The 27,340-nt window shown below is 32.4% G+C and overlaps 1 protein-coding gene across 1 annotated transcript; it reads right to left on the bottom strand.

Moving 5' to 3' along the window:
* Positions 1–15,646: 15,646 nt before the first annotated feature.
* On the bottom strand, positions 15,647–26,562 carry LOC124371072 (lysosomal thioesterase PPT2 homolog). The gene is given in 6 exon segments (XM_046829383.1): positions 15,647–16,094; positions 18,744–19,017; positions 21,446–21,491; positions 21,493–21,554; positions 22,449–22,590; positions 26,232–26,562. Coding segments are annotated over 6 exon segments (945 nt in total). The 5' UTR covers positions 26,448–26,562; the 3' UTR covers positions 15,647–15,889.
* Between the last annotated feature and the right edge of the window lie 778 nt (positions 26,563–27,340).

Here is a 27,340-nt window from a genome sequence, read left to right as displayed (position 1 = left end):
TTAAAATTATAATTAAAAATCTTGAACAAGCCTCTCAGTTTAATTCTAAAAAAATCCTCTAAATAACCCAATTGGTTTATCCTTAAAATAAAAGTGACTTTTCCCAATTTCCTTCTATGCCTTTAATAATGTAACAGCTGTGGCCTTTTGAATGTTTTAGTTGCGTACTTACATTTCGTGGTTATTTTCTTATCTGTTGTGTTTATTGTATATTTTTATATTCTTATTTTGCTCCCTAAAGATGTGGGTATAGAATCCAATTAAATATAGAAGCTTTTTATTTTTTGTTTTTTTTTTTTATTTCAATAACTGAAATGCTATATATAATATATATATATATATATATATATATATATATATACATATATATTTATATATATACATATATATATATATACATATATATATATATAAAGATTGTAAAACATCATATGCTTGTGTATCGATTGTACTCGTGAGTGTAAGAAGTGCGTGCGTACGAGACACAACTGTCTGTTAGAGAATATTGTATTATTTAATTATAATTTTATATGTTTGTTAAATTAGCATAATTTCAATTCCATAAGACAGGTTGTTGGCTCATACAGAGATTATATTTTTATATATTTTTAACAGCAATCTTTCAGGATTTTAAACTTTCTATATTCTTGTTGAGTTGCTAACTTTTAGTAATAAAAATATAAACTTTTTGTATCAAATCTTTATACACAACTATTGGTCTTGATGTGAGAAATAAAAAACAATTCGCCCATAAAAAATTACATATCTTCAAAGGTTAAAAGTCGTTTAAAAAGTTATTTATGTTTCACAAAATAAACCATAAAAAGACAAACGAGTTTTTAATGAATGGTCTCGAAAAACTAAAATAAATCTAACTTGCTAGATGAACAATAATCTCTCTTACGGTTTATCATAGTAAATATTAAAACCATTAAAGAATAAATATTCCATTCTTGGACTTTCTAACCATTTTCCTCCTTAAGAACCATGCAGGTCTACAATGTTCAATAATAAATCACACAAGTAACAAAATCTTTCATATATGTATGTATCAATTTAGTTTTTTAGTATTCTTTGTAACAATATGGTGTATCTCATTTAAAGCCTAATATTAAAAAAAATTAAATGGCCACCATTTTTTCTAAGAACTTATATAGGTTTTTCTCAAAATCACTAAAACTTTAAAAAAGCATAAATATATCAGAACTATTGTCTTATTTTGTAGATGAATTTATCTTCTACAATAAAAAAAACTTATATAATGGTCTGTTGCCTTGAAAAAAATAAAATTTTCTTATTTCTCAAAGAAGCATTTACTGGAATTTCTTCAGTGATAAAATTTTGATTTGGATTGGAAACATTCCCTTTGCTCATTAGGCAGTAATTCAAAATTTAAAAAAGAGCACAAGGTACAAATAGCCTGTCTCACAATACAAGTTTCACAAAAATTGAATTAAAAATTTTTTTTAATAATAAAATTAAAATAAACTATTGGCTTCAACCTCGTTTTTTTTAGCTAAATTGTATACTACATTCCCAATATATAAATCTTGTAATTGTTAATTCAAATTACACAAATTATTGTTGTATTTAACTTATTTCTTAATATTAAATAACAGTGTCTAAATTTATGAACTTTGTGTCCAATAAAGGTATTTTAAAAAATATTTAAAATGCAGCTTTTTTAGTCTTTGTGTATTGATTACTGTGGTATTTTAGATTTATATAACAAGTACATGCAAGTAATTAGTATTAGTACAATAAATAGAAAAATAACTGAAGTAATGACGAGATAGTGAAGTGCCAAACACTTGTTTGAAGTGAAGAGGAAGAGACAACATTGTAATTTGGCTTAATTTATCAGTTACTACAAACACAGTTTCGAAAACAAGTTTACAATTTGCATCTGGCCGTTACCATTGATGTAAATTTCAATAAATCCTCCTTTCACACAAAAACATACAAAACGCACGTAACCGGTGGACTTCTTAATTGTGTATTGCCAATTAGTAATTAACCGTCATTTAGCAGATGAATGGAAAGTGTTGATAACAAGACGGATTAAAAGCAATCAACCGAGCGAGACAGAGAGCAGCTGTTGTTGAATCACATGAAGATCACACGTGACCAAGCAGTTGTCAATGTGACTGATTAAGGAATGTCTCTGAGCGTTTCTTTCAATCAACTGGGCACTGGACATTTGCCATGTTACATCTTTAACACAACAACGTTTATACATTTAATTACTTTTTTTTTATTAGGTTGTTGTTTTAAGAATTACAACTAGGGAGGTAATAAGGGAAGATAGTAAAGAAGGGGATATGCCAGAGCGCAACAACCCCAACAGGTATTAATTAAAAATATTGTCTTTTTTATTGTTTTTTTTGGGGAAATGGTAAAAAAAAACACAAGCTTCAAATCTTAAACTCTCGAAACAACTACAGTTAAAACATCAAGAGCTCTTTCAAGTTACCCAGCATCCACCGGACAGAGTCACGATAAGCGGACCCGGTTATTACCTCTCTCGCTTATTACAATCATCAATACTTTATATATTGAATGACAGAAACTATCAATCGATATCAATGTATCTATAAAACTAAATTAAAGTCACATGTTTCAAAGTAATAGAAATAGTTTAAATACTTACGTTATGTCAAAATACTAAAGGGAAAAACCATAACCGTTAATAAAACTATAAAATTAAGACAGCTGAACAGGAAAAATAAAGAAAATATAACAACAAAACAAAAATCTAGAAAAAACGAGAAAGGCGCAGTAAATCAGATCTAAGCGTTTATTTTGTTTAGTTTTCTAAAGTTAACTATCTTATTTTATTTTAAAAAAAGGTAACTTATAGATAACAATTGTGTTTAGAATATAAAAGAATAGAATAGAAAAATGTGTATGCAGTTGGTATAGATTGTTTAATTTATTGTTCAGATTAATTACTATTGGTTGAATTGTATCGATGTGTTGTGTAATAATTAAATATTGTTTTGATAATTTAGATATAAAAAAACTGTGTCCGCTTATCGTACTCTACAACCATCCACCCAGTGGTAGACTAGATGAAGAGAGCGGAAAGGTGAAATGGAGCTGAACTGAATCAACCCTTACTTTCACAACACAAGAAGAATTTCGAAAAACAAGATTTGATTTTCCAAGATACTTGTATAATGAGGACACTTTCGTGCCTAAGAAAACACTCTGATGAAATCTACAGTACAAAAACATACGGATTATCCTGATTATTATTGCAGATTGGGTAAAAACTTCACGAAAGTTAAGTTCCACTTGGCTGAAAATTGAAAGTTTCTCCAAATTTCTTGCTGATAATTATTTGATACTGAATCACCACACTATACTGCCTAACATAAAACAATGTCCGAATCTGTCGGTGTAATGAAGATAGTGACGTATTTGTTGACATAAGGGAAATAATCTTCCACTGAAGGTTAAGCATGCCACTGCTGAAGACCTTGTTTTAGATTTAAACCAAGATCTTATTAGACTTCAATGACCATTTTACAAAGAAGTTTATAAAGTAACCCTAATACAAAATAATATACTATTTTTTTTCACAAAGCCAAAATACAAGTGTAATGATATAACTGATTAATAAATAACAAAGTTATGACATTTTTAATCACTACACGCAAGTTGCTAAATATGATGCGTTACTTTCGGATAATACTGCCATAGGGCACTTTTGACTAGGCATAAAAATAATGCCTGATATTGAAAGGGTGTGCTATGTTGAGCTCAGTTACCCCGCATTCTGCTACAGCATATGGTACACTTAGAACTATTAATACATAGTAGGCCTAAGTCCTTAATAGTCCTAGAATGTTTCGTCTCATAAAAATGTTGATTTCTGAATAATGCATTCATCTGTTTAGCTAGTTAATTTTAGAGAAAAATTGTACTTTTTAGAATTATAAAGACTCAAAAATAGAATCAAAATATATATATTTTTTCCCACAAAATTAAATGCCTTGTACATTGTTTTTTGCGAATAAACATGTTCTGGAGTGATTGAAGAGCCTCTGTGAACATATTTTCATTTGTCAAAAATATTTAAAGTGGCAAACCGGATAATGTTCGGCGAGTATTAGAAAATCATTGTTGCATGAACCACCAGTGGGGGCACGACGCACATTTATAATAGACATTATGACCCATCCAGTGGGTCACATAGTCGTGAACATGTCATACGTGTGATTTAAATCAAAAAATTTCTCTATCCACCCTGCACTGCTTGCTCAGTAACTAAACTAAAATTATATAATGGGGTTGCGTAAAAATTGAAAAACCCTTTTACCTGTCTGTTTATTTTTAACTTGGTATACCTAAATACTACATAAAAACTATTAAAAAATATAATTATTATGTTTTAAATCTGGCAGCTTTTTTGCCAAACCTAAACTTATCTTGTGAAACAAAAACCATGTGTTTATTAGTGTTTACATGGTGTTTTTAGTTTGGATTAAGTTCATATTTCTTTTTGCTTTTATTACAAGTATCATAAATTGACGGTTTTAGTAGACAATATACTTGTGACTTTTACTATTAATAATTGAGAAACATTTTGTTGTTACTATAAGGAAACATTTATCCTGATCCTACACAAAGAAGAGTTGTCATTATTTTACAAGAATCTTCAATTTAAAGTTACACAGTATCAAAGATATGACAAGATTATTAAAGGGGACCATTTTTTTTAGTACTCAATTATAACGTATAGTAAATAAGTGAAGAAAAATTTAAACACCAGACCTGTAAAGAATGAGATATAATTATCAATTTAATAATTATCTTCTAATTACGGATGATCTAAATAATTATTTATAAAACACTATGGACAATCAAGCACACTACTGGTACCAAAGGTCAACAAGATTCATAACCTAACCCATATTACGTGAAACTAACCACTAGATATGCGTAATGGTCATCGATTCATTAATTCAACCTTTTACAGATTAATTTTGTGTGCTAACAATTAGTATTATCTTGCTATGATGTGGCAACTATAAGTAGTAAAGAAAGAAACAGTACACCCTAAACAAAGAGTTGAACTATTGACATCTTTAATAAAATTTTAATGGCGTAAAAACAAAAACTTAATTCCATTCTCAATACATGTGTGAAATTAAAAACATTACAATGTATAGAATAGGAATAGCTGAGCCAGTTGTAGGCTACAAAACTGCTCCGTTTTACGGGTGTTAAGAAGTATTACTATGTATCCTGTAATCTTCAAAGGTGCATGCAACATGTAACATTGTTTAAACTTTCTCTAATTGTTTTAAAATTAGATAAAAACTGTTTAATAGCTCCATTTGCTTTACCCAAAAAAATAATAAATCAAAACATCTCCAACATCTTTAATAACTTAAAAATAGCTCACATTGATGGACAAATATCCCGAAGTTTGGGTCAAACTTTATATTAAGATTGTAACAAAACTTAAAAAAAATGTACAGTATCGTACTTGTATACTTTAGTATCAAGACATGGACAACATTATTAATAGTGTATATTCATTTTTAGGATTCAATGTGTTTGTATAGTAAATAAGTACTTGAAAAATGTACAGTATATAAACATTTATTATATATAACCTGTACATATTATAACATATTATGTGTTTAACTATTAAAACATGAAAATTACAATGTAAAAATTAAAGAATTTAGTATTAGTATAGGCATAGTGTAGTTAAATATTATTTACAAATATATTTCAAACAAGTTTCATTTATTGCCAATATTATACTTAAAAACAAATAGTGTGACAAAGAAAAACTAAATCTATTTGTAATGCCATACATATACATTGTTTAAACGTTCTAACTGTGAAAAATGGTTATGCAACATATTATTATTGCCTTAAATTGTTTAGCTTTTGTTAGTGCAAAAACAATATGGAAAACCAATTTATATATGAAAATCAAATACATTTTATTTATATAAAAATAATTCGGATATAATGAACTTAAACTTCATCTGCAATCGTTCTATTTTCTTGATTACGAGGACAAAGTTTACAACTTGGTCCTTCAATATTAAACAATGTAATATAGTAGAGCAACAATTTTTAATTAAAATTATCATTATTACTTTTTACTTTTTGGTTTGATGTTATCATTTTGTAGAAAATTGGCTATACCCTGTAGTCAAACTATAGAAATAAACTGAAATGCTAGCCGCTATTGTGGTAAGAATTTTGCTAAATTTAGCCATTATTTGTAATCCAGCCAGAAAAATTTTTAATCTACGATGTAAACACTATTTAATACAAATAGCTAACTTTCCTCTTAATTCTACTCAGTTTATCTTTAACCCATGTTGTGACTTGGTTTTTGTTTGATTACATGGACTAATTGCATTAAAAACAGAAAGTTTTTTTTTTAATGGTTTGAATTCCCTGATGAATTCCAAAGGCCATCTATTTCAGTTTCTTAATCAATAAAGGTTATTTTGTTAGCTTTAAAAAATTCTAAAAAAATTTACCTTTCTACGGATTGTTAATGTCATTCTACATAATTACAGTTATCTTTATTATATAGTTTACAAAATAAAGTAAAGATTAAAACTCCCAAGACTGTGAAGGCCTACAAAGCGGATAATTCTTACTTAAATATATTTTTATTTACATATACACAATTATAATAAAAAAATGTATTTGAAAAGTAATTAGGCCTTTTTTGTTTATAAAATAGGCCTAGACAATTTTCTTTTTAATTTTTTTGTTGCTCGAAAGTTCTCACTGGTGGTACCCTATATAGAATAATATAATAGAATATTAATATTCATTCAGCTTAGTTAATACTCTTCCATATGTTCCTATCTCATGAGTACAGAATTAAACAAGGTTGCAGTTTGACTGAAAAAATCATAACTATTACCGAGATTGTGAAATGATTATAGAGTTTTTCAAGAATAGCATTCTCATGGTCATGTTTGTTGTGATGGTAGACTCCGATACTAATAATGGATCTGCACACCTCAACACTGAAGCAGCCATTCTTGTCATTGTTTAACTCAAGCTATCTTGCTATTTAACCGCTGGTATTCGCTACACTATACCACTGGCAACAACGGTCTCCTACCACTCACTTGATTCACTTCACTGAATAGTGTTCATAAAATAACCACAAACAATTCATTGAACCTAACTTGTGTGTGGGACACCTTAGGCGCTGCTTCCGTATCCTGTATTACCTAGCTAATTTCTAACCTACGCCTTAATACTCATATGCTAAAGAATAACCAACCTACATCTACTTTTTTATATTTCAGAATTTGTATGGCAAAAGTTTTACAAATATACAGGCAGAGACTACAATCAATTAAAACATGCTATTTGAATTAAATCAGGTCTGATCAACCAACAAACATCTACAAGGATCACAACCTATTCCTCAGCCACCAGTGAACTACCAACTGTATCGTCTATAATCTGTAGTGTAGGATCTAGGATCCAATGACATGACACCAGGTTTCTACCCACTACACGACTTCCTTCAAACCAGCATATCTGGACTAAAAAAACTAAAAAAGAATTGTACTGATTTTGCTTTTGCTCAAACAAATATTTGATATTATATGACTCATACTATCTATACTATTATATAAATAATAAAAAGACGTTTGTGCTACTCAATCATGTAAAAACCACCATAAAGGTTCGTACTTAAAACTTTTCATGGACATTCTTAGGAGCCCTAGTTGATTTCTATTTCGAAAATTCCTCTAGGCTACACCCCACTAGTCTTAAAAACTCTCTTAACACTCCATTATCCATTATATTGATGGACTTGGCTCAATCACTTTAATAGTAAAATGTGTTTTTAAATCAACTGTCAAAGTCAAGAATAATAAATATAATAATTCTATACACATTGAAATATGTTAATCCTTCATCTGTTAAAAACCAGTTACACTTTACAAATGTTATGTTATGTACAGAATTGTTTTCTTTGTGGGTTTGTTTATTAGGGATTTTAATAAACTGTGGTTAAAACACCATCATTTATTATGCCGTGTGTTAACTGAAAAGCTAAGGACTTCGTCTTCAGTCTCCCTTTTAGGCAAGATTTCTCTACATTGGCCTAAAGTAGTTCAATTGTTACTGAATTTTTGGAGTTATTTGATAAAATATCAAGAAATATTGCAGAGGAATTCAAGAAATCTCATGTCCCTGTTTTTCAAAATGAAATTGCGTGCAAAAACCGCAGGTATCTGGTAGTATTTGATAAATCTACTTTATGTGATTTCATTTCAACGCGTGGTTTTTAAATTAAGGCAACTGTGCAGTTCATGCTTTCCTTACATAATTTAGGCTTATATGGATCTTGCATGCTTTTCATGTTTATTTAATGTTGCATTACTGAACTTGTTAATGTCATTTTTCTAAATAATTTTATCCTGCTTACTTCAACGTTATGAATGTAAAATTCTATAAAAATGATACTTGGTGTAAATAAAACAAAACCTGGGTGGCGAGCAGTAACCTATTTACTGCAACCCAATGTAAACAGTAGGCTGACTGATTAAAACTTCTACACCTTTGTTACTCATAGAATCACTGTTGGTAATAAAACAATTTTATCATTGTTAAAAATTCCTGGAAGGTAGGCTAAATAGAGTTGTTAGCTAAGTTATGATCATTTGTTATCTCTATGCGATAAAAAACAAAATTTAAGATACCAGTATGTCAACTTCATGAGGAAAATCCACAACAAAGTAAAGAAGTTGACAGCAGTGTAAAACTTACTTAGGCTACTTCTTACTATAATGAAGGAGGATAAAAAATAACATGTCTGACAGCTTAACAAAAATAACGCGTTTCATCTTGTGGCCATTATTCAAATATTAAACAAATAGTTTTACTCTAAATTAATTTTTAAAACAATATTGTTATTTAATATACTGGCAATATTTAATTGTAAATAACTAAATTAGGATGTCTTTATATTCAATAGTTTAGGTATTTCCAATAAGTAAGTTGGTTTGCTGATTCTACCGCCACAGTGGCCGTTTATTATACTGCAGCCCTTGTTTTTAATAACTGTGGCAAGTATTAACAATAAATTATAGCCTAGCCTATTACTTGTATGTATTTAATTTTCATTGCAACTGAATAATGTATTATTGTAATCTTGCTTATAAAATGTTCACAGAAATTCCACTTCCAGGTTTCTGTATTTTAAAAATAGATTAGAGTGAAATAAAAATAAAAAACTGTTTATTTTTATACATATATAAATTTGGACCGTGCACATCTAGTCTGTTCTTATGCATTATCCATTACCCACAATAATTTGCAACTTGTAAGTTGGGAGAATCAAATTGCTGTTTAATTTTGTATTAGGCTACTATTACTTTAACATAACTAATTTTGTTACTAAATAACTTACAAATGGTACAAAGGTTCCCTTCAATTTAATAATGCAGTGTTCTTCTTTTTAACTATCAATAGGTTAAAGACATAAGTAAACAAACTTTCTTACCGGTTCTAGGAGACTTTCCCATGAAGGCAGTCTTGAGTCTGTTTTGGGATTTTAAATGTTTTAACAGCATTGTGGAGGGCTAAAGTTCACTATAACTGAATTAAAGTTCAACTTAAAACTACAATCACTATCCAAACCTGTCAACACATCTATATCAATCACAGAACACTGTTCCTACTCTACTCGACAACAGGCTACGGCCATTACCCTCTCCCTCTTTGCTAACTTTTCTATCCTCCCTCCTACCAACTTTTTCAATCAGCTGTGTGCGCAGTTTAGGTCTTGTTTTGACAATAACAGAATCTGATTGGTTAACACAGTTTGGACGTAAACACTTTTAGTTTAAATTTTGAAGCAAAGATGGCGGTGAAGAGAGAGCTTTTTTTCTCGTCATATGATGTCCAGTTGACACTTATAACTTTTGTAAGCCAGTAAGTTAGTTACTGTATTATATTAACGCATCTGGTTTTATATGTAATTAAATTACTGTTAATATTGAAAAATTATATCAAATATGTTAATTTTTTCCAATGAAACATGTTAAAGCCAATAATAATCTTTTACTGTTAGAGAGTTAAGTATGACATATCCACGATCTGAAGAGTACTTCAGATAATCGTATAAACTTGTATGATACAATATTGACAACTTTTGAATTTTAAAATGCTCTTTTTATGACAAAAAGGTACTCTAGTATTATCCGGAGGCCACAATTTTTGGCAAGGGACCTAACTGTGGACCTTGAAAAACTACATTATTAGAAAGAACAGATTTTAGTTGACATATTGTGAAAATTACATGTAATTATGACGATCAGTTCCTGTTTTCTACCTCCTGAAAGAAAGCGATGTCGGCAAGGAGACAAATCTGCCTGTCTACCATTTGTTATTAGGCTATAAGTAGGTAAATAGATACGTACATGTTATAAATATAAAAAGTGAAAATTAACATTTACGAGTGCTTAAGTGATCTGAGCTTGAATGCGGTTACCGAAGCCCGTACTGATGATCAGGGACATTTCCGATCGGTACTTTCCAGACCGTCCTCAGATCGTCCAACTTTTCTGCCACCCGAACTTCTGGCGAAAAAAGATAAACTCCTTGAGACAGTGCTTCAATTCAAGCTTAGATTACGTGAGCACTTGTAAAGGTTATCTTTAACTTTGGTACTACTATTAACATATTAATGGCAACCTAATTAAAATTTACCTGAAAAATTAAAAACTCTGACACGTCATAGTTTTAAAGATAGCACTTAAGGAAATGCTATTGAGTAAACCACTGTATAATATTACAGATTTCTATGGTGAAATAGCTGCACTATTTCCTTAAGTCTACATTTTAAGTTTCAAATTGACGATTGTCATGCATTTTGTAAAATGTCAACGACAAATAAAGATTTCTGATTTCTAATGTAAATCTACTTATATTACATAATAACAAGTAGTACATAGGAACAGAGTGGCCTCCTTCTCGCCGACATCGCTTTTTTGGGAGGTATTTTCACAGAAAGTCAAATAAAGCTTGTTATTTCTAATAACGTAGGTTTTTAAAGTGTTCAGTAAGAAAAACTCTTCAAAAATAATGGCCTCCTAATGATACAAAAGTACCCAACAAATTTATGAACGACTGAAGGTATGTTTATTTTTCTGTTTTTTTATAGTAGAGTCAACAACCATTACGTATGCATTTTCATTAGGGCTTGCTAACTCAAAAAATAATGCATCGGCGCTGGCGGAATGTGGTGTATGATATGAGTAGCTGCCAGGCGAGACCACAATATTTACGGTGGTCCATTCTGTAACGAGCGGTGCCTTCAATGTGTGACAAGTCTGGTATCTCTGCCCCACAGAGTACCTATTCTCTGATTGTGTTTGCTTTTCCTCCCAGCGCCGAAACCTGTTAACATCTGTGACTCGAATAGCGTTACCTAGAAACCGGAGTTGGCAAGTAATCAATTTGGCACGATTTCAGCTTTCCCCTATTCGTTCAATTTCAAAGCGCCCACCAAGTAGCAGATGCATTCTATAATGTACAACATACTATTATTGGATATAACGTCAACTCTATGCCTAAGTAAAGCAACAATCTATGGCAAAGTATTGGCATCATGCAGCACACGATGTTTCACCTGAGTAAGTTTATGTTGCCAACAAGCCACACCTGAAACTTCACTTAAGGTTCCCCAACCAAATATTGCATTTTTTTAAATTTTAATCATCATTAATTTATTATTTTTGTAAATCATTAATCTCTGACATTAATAACGAAGGTCAATTTGATTTTACATTTCTTGCTCATTCTGAATTCTAAGTGACATACCATATTAATTAGTGATTACATTTTTCAGTACTATATTGTTAGGTTAATTCCCTAACCCTACCACAAATGTATACGTTGTTTTTAGAGATATTTTTCAGATACTAGGAAGGATATTTCTAAAGAAAGGACTATTGTATCGTATACTCTTGTAGTTCAAACAAGCACTGCAAGTACACGTCACCTCCTGGTATCCCTTGTTAACCCATTGCGGATCGTATTGTTTTGGCGCGCGGGCACGAATTAATTTACAGTCAGCGGCCACACAAACAGCAATGGTGCGCCAGATCGTATCGCTCGCTATTGTATACTAGAAAAAACTCAGCTGTGAAGGTATTTCGTTCAGATGGAACATGGGCCTGCTGGGGTATCCGTGGTGTAGGAACGCAACACGCGAGCAAGGTTCCGGGGGTGGAAGGGATGATGTCTGAATCATAGTCTAAATAAAGCGGTTCGGGCGAAGCGATTACAACATCCGAACCATTGTCTAGACTAAAACCGCCAACATGTACGTCTGCGTCGTTTAGTTCTGTCACTAACCTCAAAGTATTATAATAACAACTGAGGAAGACACCCAATCACAAGCGCTAAAAAGCAGAGAGTAAACTCATATGAATGATTTTTCAACTTCGACATACAACTGCGATCTGTTAGGATATTTATAAAACTTTTGAAAAACTCTAAACGTAGACCGTTTGTTAAACACTCTTGGTTGACAAGTGAAGATGATTGCCCGATCTATCAGACATTACTGGAACTATTTGGGGGGAAACTGAAAAGCAGACCGCTTTTCTACCTGAGCTCGTCATCGTGCCGCTGCGTGACGAGCCCATCAGTGATCCGCAATGGGTTAACAAGAATACGCTATTATCACTTATGTGGTTAACCTATGATGCACTTGACCGCGTGTCTTTCTTTAAAATGATAAGACTATTACTGAATGGTTAACCACAAAAAAAAAAAAATAAAAAACAGCTGCAGTACTTACATTTTTGGAAGGATACGATAGAATTGAAAAGTCATTGATCGTATCGTAACCAGCGACAAGACTTGCGTAAAAACACGTCAACTGTAAAACAAAGCGGCAGTAGATGGAATGGGAACACACTCGCCCAAGAAACAAGGAAGTGTTTGCAAAAGCTGTGTAACACTATACAAAACAAGCGTTGGGGAAAACTCAGCAAAAAGATCTCTTGGATGAAATTTAACACTCACACTGAACTGCATGCCCATGTAAACCTGTGGTTTGAACTCGCAGGTGGCATATTTCTACAGAGAGGGTATTAAAATGCTTAAACTGTTAAGATAAATGTCTTAGTTTTAAATGACAATTAGTAGAACAATAGCCATTTATTCAACAATAGGGTTTACATTCAAAATGTAAATAATACAAATTATTAATTTTTACATAATAAAACTAAATAAACCCACACAAAAAATTATTAAAAAGGTTCATGTATCAGAAAAAACACAACCGATTATTATTTTGTAATCATTTAATGTAAACTGCAATCACAACAATAAAGTTTTATAACAATTATTAATTCAAGGAAGACACACGCATAGTACCAAATATCAAAAGGTTTGAAAAATACTAGAAAAATATAAAATTTTAACGGTATTATAATTCTAGAACTAGCAATAAAATGACTAGTAAATTAAATTTCTTATTCTATTCACAAACAATTATTGCTAGTACGGACACTGGAATCATGGTCATATACTATTTAAAAAGTACTTAATTAAACTCAATCCAATATTACAGAAGTGCTTAAACTTTCCTAAAATACTCAACACATATTAAGAAAATTGGAATGTTTGACACTTTTTGTGATGTGTTGCCACATTGTGTAGAGCTGTTCTGAATTAATAAATAGTTTAAATAAATTCCAATGCAATTTATACATAAATATTCAAAGATTGAAGGACATGTTACAGTTTGTCTTAAAATTCATACAAAACATTTTCCCTATGTGTTTTTTTTATGTGTTATATATTTAGAAGGGATAACTCAGTTAACATTACTCATTTATGGACTAAGAATTATAAAAATTAATATAAATATTACAAAGTACAACGGTCATTAATAAATAATGTTATTATTCATGCAACTAGTAAACTCGCCTACTAAATAGTTTCATTTGTTTTAATGTCTCTAACTTAAAAAAATAATAGGAAAGTATAATTGTAAACAGAGCTATTGTCTTTGCTTCTGTATGGAGAGAATGTATATGTATGTATTATCATAATCAAATACTCCAACCAAATTTAAAACCTGCTGTAAATATTTTATGCATGTATAAGTAAACTAAAAAGTAGAAGTATAACTGTTTATTAAAAAGCATTATATAAGAAAATACAAAAATATAGTGTAAAATTCACCAAATCCTAATTCATGAATGTGTATGTATGAAATGTTTCGTTCAAGTAAATATAATAAAATTGTTTAAAAAATATTTAATAATAATTTGTGTTCAACTTAAAAACAACTCTGTTAAAAAATAAAATAAAAATGAGATCAAAAGCGCTAAACTATAAAAATCATTTGAAGCGTAGTACCAAAAAGTTACATTGAGTATACATATTCTAATTCATAGTATCTAGATCCATGTTGTTTAATTTCATTACGAGCAATTAAGGATTTAAAGTGATACATTATTGCATTATTTAAATAATAAAAAAATTAAAATGTAGTCTTATTATTAACAATATAATCTTACAAGTAAAGGCATGGTTTTTATTTCATCCTCAAAATTCTATGATTCTATGATTTTACTGCTTTAGAACAAATATTTTGTAATCTGTATCATTACATTTAATGCATTGATTACCACACATTGATAAGTAAATAAACCAAATAACAGACGAAATGAGACAGTATTTTGTGATGAGAAATCTGAGTGTAAAATTCTTGATGAAAGAGGATGGGAAGACAAAGTATGATGAAGACCTATATACAAAGTAAATGCAACCAACTGCTGGAAACAATGATGGCGGTGATAATGATTTTATGTTTTCAAATTTTTGTTTTATTATATAACTGTTTAGAAGTACCGTATAAAATGAAAAATAACAGACGAATTAAACAATTGAACTAAGTGGTACCAATTTGTACTAATAATTCTTTTTGTACTCAAGAAGTTCTAAACTAACTACAGATGTGTAAAGTGCAAAATTTACTACTGTTAAAAACATTATTGGTATTTGTTTTTGCAATTAAAAAACCCTGCTTTGGAAGTTTCACTTTATCAAACTACATACATACCATCAAAATAACTATTTCCCAAATTTAATATAAACAAGAATTATTCTAAAGTAATAAAGGTACCCTAGTAAATGCCAAGATTTTCTTAATGGAATTCTTATTTTAAAAAGCTCTTGTAACTCTTAAATAAAATGCTACATAGAAAACCTTTTGTGTATACCATAGGCCATAGAGAAATGTAATAATAGCCTGACAACTATATTGAAAAGAGAAACAATATCACAGCAACTGATTACTATCTTGTATACCTCACAAATGCAATGATTCACTGTTTTGTATTATTTAGAGTATTTTTAATATATGTTCATTGCTATTTTGGGTTCATGTATAAGCGATGTTTGTTGTCATTTTATGAAAAATAAACTTTAAGCTTTTTCAGTTGTATAACTAATGTAGTTTATTTCTAGACATGGCAAAAGCTGTTTCTAGTCCACATCCGATGTAGAGGAAAGTTTTCACCATTTTTACAACAGAGAATACGGCTAAACCCCAAAAACATAATTATAAAATAAAGTAGAGGAAAGCTCCGTTCAGTTCTAGACATTGCCGTTTAAATCTCAAAATCAATACTTTATCAGCTTACAGAATTTTGTAGGGTCTCAAAATGTTTACAGTGAGTTGGTTACTTATTTCAAATGGACTGAATCCTTTACGAGTAATGGAATATCAACCTATTTTGGCTGCTTTACATAATTACGTACTTACAAACATACAATTTCTCCCAAAAATCAACCTGACCTGACAATGAAAGAGAGTATTACGGTAGGTCACTAATTAACGCCACCATCAACTGAGCCAGGGCATGATGTAGTTGTCGATGACCGAGAGGTTGCGGTGCCAGTTGCTGTGGGTGACTCCTGCCACCGAGTATAATGTCAGTTTCCCCTCATCGTCCAGGGTCCTCAGGCCGAACAGGTCCTGCTTGTAGATGTCCCGGTCCCTCATGTCCTCCACAGTATCTGTGTCATTGTCAGCGTAGAAGCCGAACTGACTGAAGAACACAAGAAATAATATTAAATTAAATCTTTACCGAGCAGGGATCACTTCTGGCTGGTTTATACCTTCCAGATGAACCTACCACTGGGCACAGCAAAGACCGATGTGTCACTTAAATCTGGGCAACCTTATGGATGTCCAGGAGTGGCACATCACTAACCGCAAATGTCGAGATTCTGGGGTGCAAGGGTGGTTGATAGGTCTAGTCTACTGCGGGAGATGACTGTTGGAGTTTGGTGGGGTGTTTTTCCCTATCTATCAGAGGTTCTTGCTAGCCTCAACAAAGGTGTGCCACCCCCTGCCTGCTTTGACTGGAGAGGCTGGTTCAGAACTGGCCTCCCCTTCTTCTGGGGAGACTTGATTTTGAGATTATTGTTAGTGCCCTAATTCTTCCTCATGTATCTCGATAGGAGGGGACCCTACACCCTAACCTTACCCATCCTGAATATCCTATCACTCCGAAAGCAGCACTAAGGTTCTTATAGGACTAAGTACAGTTAATAAGCTTCTTGTCCTTAGAGAACAAAAAAAAATTCAATCTTTAACCCTTTAAGCGTCATGAAAAATTAGACCTGATTCTTTGATAAAGTTACAATTTTTTTAAATTTCCAATGTGTAAAGTTAAATTTATTTTCGTTTCTGTATGTCAAAATAGAGTTATTTAACGGTAAATAAAATTTGTTTAGCCCTTTTTGGATTTCCTAGGCTAATTTTTAACTTTTGAGAATATCGTAGAATAGCAGTGTAGTTGTCACTAATATTTTTATCATTTATTCAGTAAGTATGGGAATGAAACACAGTTTTATAGATAAACATATACTATATTACAAACCAATAAAATTATAAAAATACAAAAGTAGACAAAGAGTGTTTATTCCGCGCGGCTCCCGCAAACCACTGTTATCGCGTGGACTTTGAACCTTCTTATCGTTCGGCAACCTGTAGGACAGCCTTGCAGGGCTTGAATTATGTTTCTTGCTTTCTGATAACATCTTATGACCGTAGTAAAATATTAAAAAATTTGGGGTTGACCAAGTAATTGCTTAGAATTACCAAATCTTCAAATTCCGAATCGTCTGGATTTGCCATTCACACGAATAATGGTAAAAAAACACTAAATAAATACTGGAAACTGCTGTATATAATATGAATAATTTACTTTAAAAAGTATAGGACACAACAGAAAATTAGCGATAACCGAAATACATACGCGTGTACCGGACGCTTCTCACTAACTAACTGGCTAGATGCCTTGACGGGAGCTCCCGTCAATGACTTTGTGAAAGGCGCGGGGCCACACCCGCTAGACAGTGTTTGGCCAATTAGAAGCAACTGCCACTCCCATTGTAACAGAATTCAAGGCAGGGCAACCCGTCTGTATGTCACATGACTACTAGAACCATCTAGCAGCAAAATATTCAACTAACATAGCAGTAAGAAAATAAAGAATGCAAAAACATGGATCCACGGCAATAACATTTTGAGCTTGTAGTGGCCCTCCGCGGATCCGCGTCAATAACGCTGGAAAGATTAATATGGAACATGATTTGAGGATCTTTATCAAATATCCGAACCGTATATGAAACATATTCATTTCCTTCTGTATAACAACATAATAAATTCATCCTTATTTTGAATTAATTTTGTTGGTTTCCAGTAAGTACCTGTCTACACATATTAAGTTAGCTCCAGTTCACCTTCCTCTTGGTGTAGCACCTGAAACAATGTGCTGTCACAGACTTGACCCACCATGGCTACGTTATGTGTAGAAAACTCGCGTTGCTCTACCGTGCTTAGAGATCGTGTCTAAAACATCGTGGTGGACTCAATCGTGGACCTGATTAGATGATGAGAATACCTATCACTACAGTATATTTTGTAGTCTGTGATGTCCAAACAATGTAATGGGTTCGTATTGACTTTTTTTGACGTTGATTTTGTTTGGATCTCTTCAGACGAACATGACCAGATTCCAGGATTCAAGTCTGTGACAGTTTCAGATGCTACACTTAGAGGAAGGTGAACTGGAGCTAAACTCAACATTCACAGTTATTCCACCGGTCTGTTTTTGCCTGTTTCAGTGACATAGTCATGGAGCAAAAAACTATTATGAAGGGATAGTAGGGTTTCATACATTTGCCATCGTTATATTTACAAAAAGTATAAACACTAAGCTTCTGGAATTGAAATTAATCTCTTCTGCAGATGTAAACAACCCTGTTAGAATAGTCAAGAATGATTCCATTGTAAGCAAGTTCTAAAATTTATTTTAGGAATATCTAGAACCTCATTCAGCTTTTTTTGAGTTCTCTAAAGTCAATTTAAATCAAATCTATATTGAAATAAACACGTGTTTTTAGTGACCGAACACAGAGAATCTGGATATTGGAAGGTCACCTTTTATTTTCTGAGAACATTAAGGGATGCTGTTGGCACAAAGAAACTCAGTCCTGAACCGTAATTCCATATCATTTGAAATGACGTAACATTTGCTATGACGTGATGAGGTACCTATTTTAAATTACAATGTAACGTAAATTGTTTTGTGTGAATGAATTGAATTGATCTGAACTGAGGAATTTCGATAGTTGCATTGAAAAAAAGTACTGTACCCATAGAAAACTGTGTTTGCTACTATCAGTACCTGGACTGCCACGGTGCGATCACGCCATCGTCCGGTCCCCCGATCAAGACCATCCGTCTCAGCTTGGTGATGCCTCGCTTGTAGTCCTCATCCCTGTAGCCCTCAACCTCGTTGTTGATGTACGGCAGAAACTGGCTGTACTTGTAGTACAGTTCCTGGTGGAACGGGTCGTTCCAATAGTTCCCCACTGATATAAACTGTCCCATGTGCGAATAGAACAGCTCATACGCCTCCCTCAGTGCCTGGTTAGGGTAGAAGATGTGGAGGAATTTCGCTGTAATTGAGCGTTTTCAAATGAACAATGGTTTCTTTTATTTCAAAATATTAATTGTATTAGTTATTACTTTATAAATGCAAGGGTCACTTTGACAGTTTTGAGATACAGTACTGGCAGTCAGTGTATACTACGATAATCTTATCTGATTGTCTTACCTGACAGCAATTTGACTTATCAGTATACTTGTGTCCTCTGCTGAGAAAGATCAATTTCGTGAAGTCATGGAGTTATCAAGAGTGCATTTACGGGCTATGATTTTTAACGTCCCAAAATTGCTTCACATTCTAAAACAATATCCTGTGTAACTGCTCTCAGGTACTCAAACTTTCGAACGTGATGTGATTCGCTTCAAAACAATGAACATTCGGGAAACACAACATTCTGCCTGACTAATCTAGCTTGACTTTTTAAAAGTCAGGAAAATTGTTTCTTGATGGGTACCTCACAAATTGACAGAGATGAGCGAAAGCTAAGCGTGTGATAACCAGTCAGCAAACTCTTCAACTGCTTAATAATGGTGGTTATGGGATGATTTCCAAAATTAACAATGGTGATGAGACGAACATACATTTTTATGACGTTCCAGCTCGAGGAGAGAGTCGTGAATGGGTGTTTAAAGAAGAGCCATCCACCACTATAATGAAGAAAGTAATTTTTTTTTTTTTTTTTTTTTTTTGGACTATATGGGACTGGTGAAGGCTATTAAGTTGGAGTAACAAAGGACTGCTACAGCAAGTAGATAAATTGAAAAATGTTTGCAAGAAGTTCTTCAACCACTTCTACATTAAGGGTTAAATTTTACCACAATTCCACATCTCATAATGTTGCAAAAACTTAGTTTTTAGCCAAAAATGGCATTGAAACGATGGAGCAACCTCCTTATTCACCTGATCTTCACCCAGCAGGGATCACTTCTGGCTGGTTTATACCTACCAGTTGAACCCACCACTGGGCACAGCAAAAACCGATGTGCCACTTCAATCTGGGCAACCTTATGGATGTCCAGGAGCGGCACATCACTAACCGCAAATGTTGAGATTCTGGGATTCATGGGCAATTCGATAGGTCTAGCCTACTGTGGAGGATGGCTGTTGGAGTTGGTGGGGTTTGTTCCCTTACCTCAGAGGCTCTTGTTAACCTCAACAAGGGTGTGCCACCCCCTGCCTACTTTGACTGGAGAGGCTGGTTCACAGCTGGCCTCCCTTCTTCCGGGATGACTTTGAGATGTAGTGCCCTAATTCTTCCTCATGGATCTCGATAGGAGGCGGCCCCTACTCCCTAACCTTACCCATCCTGAATATCCTATCACTCCGGAAGCAGCGCAAAGGTCCTTACAGGACTAAGTGCAATTTATAAGCTTCTTGTCCTAAGAGAACAACGAACACCTGATCTTGTGACTTCTAGTTATTCTTCAAACTGAAGAAACATTAGCACAGTCGTCGCTTTTCTTTGGTACCAAAATGTATTGTGAATCATAAATATTTTGACTCCATTCCAAAAACTGAGGGATTGGGTGCTTTCAACAAGTGGAAAATCTGACAACAAAACTGCATTGGTGCTGGAGTGAATTACTTTCAACACACCTAATGTTTGATTAGTCTAGCGCCAAAACAATCTCAAAACTTTCAGAGTGACTTTCATATATCTCATTTGTAATCATTTATGTCAAGATACAGTTTCAGCAGGATAGTAAGAAAATAAATGTTGGGATTTTTCCCTCTTAACCATGGAATAGGTACAGCCACCATAACATTGTAATATTGGGCACTACCAGTCATGTTACTTTCGAAGAAAAATAGGCCTATAGTTTGTAAATTAAGTTTTAGGTTTAACTAATTTAAAAGTATTTCTATTTTCAAAATTGAAATAAAATATGTCTCAAATATCAACAGAATATAAACACATTTTGATACTTTGAGGTTTTCAACAAATACACGAGTGTTTTGATAGGATTATAGGAATTGATAAGATACACCACGTCAGCTACAGTGGCACTGAAACTCGGATAAAAAAAACAACTTTAAATTATATTTGCTACGGTATGTGCTGTACATAGAGAAACATCAATTTATTTCCTTATTTGGCCGAGAGATTTGACAATTTCCAGCCACGCAAAAAGGTTTTATAACTATGCAATACTGAGGACTACGCGTAGAGGTCTGGCGAGGTGAATGAGTGGGGACATTAAGAGTGGCCCAGAGAGCTGAGGGAAAGAACATGGTCATAAATCTTGAACCTGACATAGAGAAACCTTTAACCACTCATATTGGCTCAGCAAGCTGAAAGGGCAACATACATATGTTTGAATACAAGTGCAATGCGTTAAGCTTACACTACTACATGTGTCAGTACTTTTTTCCATTTAGAAATTCATTTTACACTGTATGCATACTCATCTTCCAATAGTATATTTGAGAACACTCACTTCCATACTCTCCAGCCTGGGGCGAACTCAGGGAGATGAAAGTTTTGTACATTGTGATACGGGAACTTCTCCAGTATCCCCCGAGCTATCAGTCCTCCTTGGGAGTAACCTAAGGCACAAATAAACATGGTAGTCAGCAGGGAGACTTTGGTTCAAATAAAAACACAACTTCTGTTTTGTCACAAAACAATATGGACAAGCAATCAAGTTACATCACAGGTGATCAACTTATTTCAAAATATAAAATTTGAGATGCAAAATTAAACAAAACTTTTTAGGACCGACTCTTAAAATAGGAATATTAACGAAATAGGAATATCAATGTGATGAAAATACTTACACAATAGGAATATTAACACTATGTGTGATAAGAATATTAATGTTAAAGGAATATTAATTTGAAAAGAATATTAACGTGATAGAAATATTAATGTGATGGGAATATTATTGTGATAGAAATATTAACAGGATAGGAATATTTACATAATGGGAATAATAACACTATAGGAATATTATCAAAATAGAAATATTAATGGAATAGGAATATTGACATGATGGGAATATTAACATAGCGGGAATATTAATATAATGGGAATATTAACATGATCGAAATATTAATCTGATGGGAATATTATCACAATATAAATATTAATTGGCTAGGAATATTAATGTGATGGGAATATACACATGATGGGATTATTAACATAATGGGAATATTAACGTGATAGAAATATTAATGCGATGGAATATTATCACGATATAAATATTAATGGTATAAGAATGTTAAAAACACAAGGCAAAAGAATAATTGTTGTTGATAAATTGTAAATAAGATGCAGAAGTAGACATTATTGGAATGAGATTTACATTTAAATGGAGTTGTAACTAGTACAACATACATTTTGATTATTAGCAATTCATTAATATTGTTTTGAGTTGCTTAGATTGATTTTATATAGAAAGTAAAAAATAATGAAGAACTTACCAGATTAAAATTACTTACCAATAAGATGAATTCCATCAGGATTTATAGCACAAATCTGCATAATTTCATCGCCTATATATTTAACCTGCCGCCATAGAGGTTCCAAGCTGTACAGTCCACCATACTGGTTTGTTATATACACTTCTGTTCCTGGATGTATCTAAAAAAGAGGGCAGAAGTTTAACATTGTTATCACCTACTATGGTTTAATAAACAAATAAGAGTCGGACTAAAACTGTTATAATGACCACAATTGTATTAGCTAACTCAATGCCCCTATTCAGAGATAATGGGAAGTTCTTGGACTACACAGGTCTCAACAGCTCTATATTCTCAATCTAGAAATTGGACTTATACTGTGTGAAACCATGTTGACTATCAACATTTTGGCTAAACAGGACTGTTGATTCTATACCTAACTCAGTATAAGCTAGAACTGCAACAACGGAAAAATGGACTGACAGTTTTGCACAGTTAGCAGGTAAAATATGATCATATTTCAAAATAAAAAAATTATTTCTTTAAAACCGATATACAGTACAGCATATAATAATGTTATTTCTCTACATATAAAACTACAAAAAGGTTTAGAATACTCATTAGGATTTTTGCAAGCCAGGCTGATTCACTTCTAGCTTGTTAATGCCTACCAGTAGTATCTAAACTGCTTAAACTTACAGCAAAAACTTATGTGTAACTTAACACCCGATGAATGTCCAGAAGCAGCATATCGCAAACCACAAATTTTGAGATATTTGGATAAAAATGGCAATTTTCAACTACCACAGACATAATCAGAAAGATCTAATGTGTTAAGATAATATCTCAAAGGTTTTAAGTTTAATAGGTTACATATTAATTTTAAATATCAATTCTTGCTGCTCCTGAACTGATTGGGAGAAAAAAATCTATGACATTTAAGATTTTACAAGCCATTTGGCTTCATTTATGAGGGTTGTCCAGAGAGCAAGCACGCTTAGAGCCGCTTGAGATAAAAAGATTTCAATGCTCAGTATGCATTAAGCTGTGGTAGATGACGGTCTGTTTATCTCATACCTTTCTCATTGTGACTAGTTAAGATATGCACTGCAATTGAAAATGCCACAACTTCTGATGTGCATTCAGTACAGTAATTAGTTTTTATTGGCAAAAAACTAAAAACCAATTGAAAGCCACTCACGATCACTGAATTTTCAGAATACTTCCTCCAAAATTCCTGAAGTTTAGTTAGTAAAATTGTTCAGAAGAAGCTTGGCTTCCACAAATTTTGTGCCAGGTGGGTTCCAAAAATCTTTGCAAAGGTTCGCTGCATTGCTGAATTTCCTTGAAAACTTCAATAAACGTACTATTGAAAATCTTGACCGAATCATTGACTGTTGATGAAACATGGATTAAGCATGTTACTTATGAGACAAAAAAGCAGTCTATTGAAGGGGGACACACACACTCTCCTAAAAGGCAAGAAAATGTCTCTAAACTCTGTCAGCCAGAAATATCATGGCAACTATATTGTGGAAAATAAGGGTGTGATTCTGGTAAATTTTCTAAAGTTTCTTCAAGACAATGCATCTCCACACACAGTCAATCGTTCGTGACTAGTCTTGGATGATAGATGTTCAAGCATCCTTCATACAGCCCAGATCTAGTGCCAAGTGACTACCATCTCTTTTCAACAATGAAGAACTAGCTCGCAATGCAGGGTAAAAAATTAATGCCCAGTAGATATTCCCCATATCTAGATATATAGATGTAAAGGAAAATTATGGATATTCACTACATATGAATAAAACCAGACTTTTAATATTGTAATTAATACCAAATTGGATATTGTTATTTGCCAACATGCCATACATGTGAACCAAAGTGCTTCAAATAGATGAAATAATTCAACTGACAACTATATATGTAACGGCTGCATCATAATAAGCAGCCACCACAGCAATTGAATCAACTAATTAAATACCGATTATAAATATATAAGCTATTGAATACAAAAACATTCTAATCACGGTACAGTTATTGTCAAACTTTTGTAATGTATCAAATAACAATATTATGTTTTAAAATTAATAAACCAAACAAAGTAAAATCATTTGAGTAATGGCCATGCAAGTAAAATGACGATAACCATGCATTATTTGTATCTTAATCTGTCATTTATCTTCAAAATAGTAAAAGTAAGTCAGTTATACCACTCTGTATATTATATTTGATAAATACACATTTAGATAGTTTTTGGGTGGAGTACAATAAGTGGACCCGGTTTTTTTATATTGAAATTATCAAACGATATTTAAAAATTTTACCAATCATAATTAATTTGGACAATAACTAAATCATCTCACCAACTGTACACACATTTAGATATTCCAAACATAATTTGCTCTATAAGAAACTTTATTTAAGTAAAAAAGGATAGTTAACTTAATAAAACAATATTAAATAACACTAAAACATTAGACGCTGTTTTGTTTGATTTTCAAGATGGTTCTGATGTTACGTTTTCTTCATTATTTAAATTTAATTTTTTATACTACCTGCCTTAGAGGACAACTCCTTAGTCAAGAACGTCCTTGTAAACAATCCGGAGGGCAGAAGACCACCAGGAAGGCCCAAGTTGAGATGGCGAGACCAGATCAGAAGAGACGTAAGAAAACTGGGAAGAAGGGAAGAAGAGGCAATGGATAGAGAGAGCTGGAGGCAGTGTGTTGGCGAGGCAAAGTACCACCTTGGGTACCAGGAGCCACGGCAGTAAGTAAGTAAGTAAGTATACTACCTGCCTTAACTTCATCGTTTGATTAATGGCTATGGCTCCTTCATTATTTATGGCATATAATTGTTTAAACTATTTCTATTACTTTGAAACATATGACTTTAATTTAGTATTTTAGATAGATTGATATCGATTGATTGTTCTATTATTCAATATATAACGTATCAATGATTGTAATAAGCTATATAAAACCCGGGTCGACTGCTTATCGTACTCTGTCCTAGTTTTTAATTAATCATTATTTTTTAGGAGTAGGGTACGATAAGCGGACCCGGTTTTTTATATCGAAGAATGTAATCATCGATACCTAATATTTGCATCTCAAATCCTAGACTATCAATCGATATAAAAGTATCTATAGTCCTCAATAACAATCATATGTTTTAAATTAAAATATGGATTTAATATTTACAGTGATGAAACAAATTATAATAAGCAAAATTAGGAAAACTGAAGACGACCATATTTGCTCCTCTCACAGTTACAGTTGTTTCTTTCCCACAAATTTCACATAATAGATTTTTCAGTACGAGTCCAACATGTTGAAGCCACGTAAAACATGTCTTATCTTTCAAAGCAATGTCGTGTAGTTTTCTAAAATTGACTGCCATTTTTAATAATCAAATGTTACTTAAATGTAAAATTGAAATATTACCTTATGTGTATTATTTGAAAGTGTTTACAGCTGTTGATATAAATTATTTAAGTTATTTGTTCAAAATAATTAATCAGTATCGATTGATTATACCAGTGGTTATGATTAAGTAATATCGTTTGCCAATTTCGATATAAAAACCGGGTCCGCTTATCGTACCTTACCCTTTTTTTAGTTATAAAACATGCTCAACTACAATATGACAATTTTAAATACCTATTTATAACATAGTTTGTTTACCGTTTTGATTTATTTATTAGATCATCAGAAATATCATGAATTATCATAGTGGCCACTTATATTCTAGCTAATGTTAGTTATAACTAGACACCCAGGTTATTTACTACCTATTTAATACACAAACTAAACTTACTTCTCTTATCCGATCTGCTAAATCTGTTATAGTTGTATAGTTTGTTAAAATACCATGCACTAACACAACAGGTTTGTAATGTTTTTGCTTAAGTGAATAAATTACACAATTAGAAAAAATCAACCCAAATAACAATAATGCTAATAAACTAAAATATGGAGCATTTTTTAAATGAAAACTTATTTTTCCTGGAGTATTTGTTGCACTAAAACCCATCTTTCCTCTTGCAATAGCACTTTCTACAAAACTTCACATAAGAGCAGCATGATTACTAGAATGCTACACGTACCAACTGGCTTAACAACTACTTTGGTCTATTCTTTATTAAATTAAGCCTACTTAGTACAAGATGACAATGACATTACACGGTAAACAAAAACATAACCTAACAACGTTTCCAAAACATTGGATGGGCATTTTGTATAAAATGTAAGTATATTAACTGTATTGACACATTTACTTTAATTACTGGTATGAAAATCACAACAGTATCTTAATATTAAGAACATTTACATAAGGTTTGCTTATTTAAAAGCCTTAAACATAAAACTCATATTTAAAAAAATGAATTTAGACTCAGCTGTTTGGGACATTCTGATCTTTTTGACCAATTCTAATATTGACCACCGTGAAGTTAGCGTCACTTTATCGTCCGTCTGTATTCCGTGCAACAATTTTGCAGTCAACAATCTGAAGGCGCTAACAAACATTCAAAATCTGAAATAATAGTATAAAACTAATTATTAAAAAACGATCTTTCACAAAATCTACACAGTTAATCGTATTTATTACTTACCACAAAGAATTCCCGTTAATATACTTTAATTATACTTTAATATACCAACGTCAAAAAGGTGGTGTCGGCCGTCAGAGGTCCTATCGTCTAAATTAAATGCACGGTTAGACGGGCGTTCTCGTATAAAAGTCACTCCTGAGACTTAACCAAACAAGTGCCCGCAATGAAACTTTGTACACAGATGCTCTATAAGCTGAACTTTAATATACCAACGTCAAATAGGTGGTGTCGGCCGTCAGAGGTCCTATCGTCAAAATTAAATGCACGGTTAGACGGGCGTTCTCGTATAAAAAGTCACTCCTGAGACTTAACC

The sequence above is a fragment of the Homalodisca vitripennis genome, unplaced genomic scaffold, assembly GCF_021130785.1.
Source record: "Homalodisca vitripennis isolate AUS2020 unplaced genomic scaffold, UT_GWSS_2.1 ScUCBcl_908;HRSCAF=3851, whole genome shotgun sequence".
Lineage (NCBI taxonomy): Eukaryota > Metazoa > Arthropoda > Insecta > Hemiptera > Cicadellidae > Homalodisca > Homalodisca vitripennis.
Note: the sequence above shows the minus strand (reverse complement) of the source record. Positions and strands in the feature narration are given on the sequence as shown.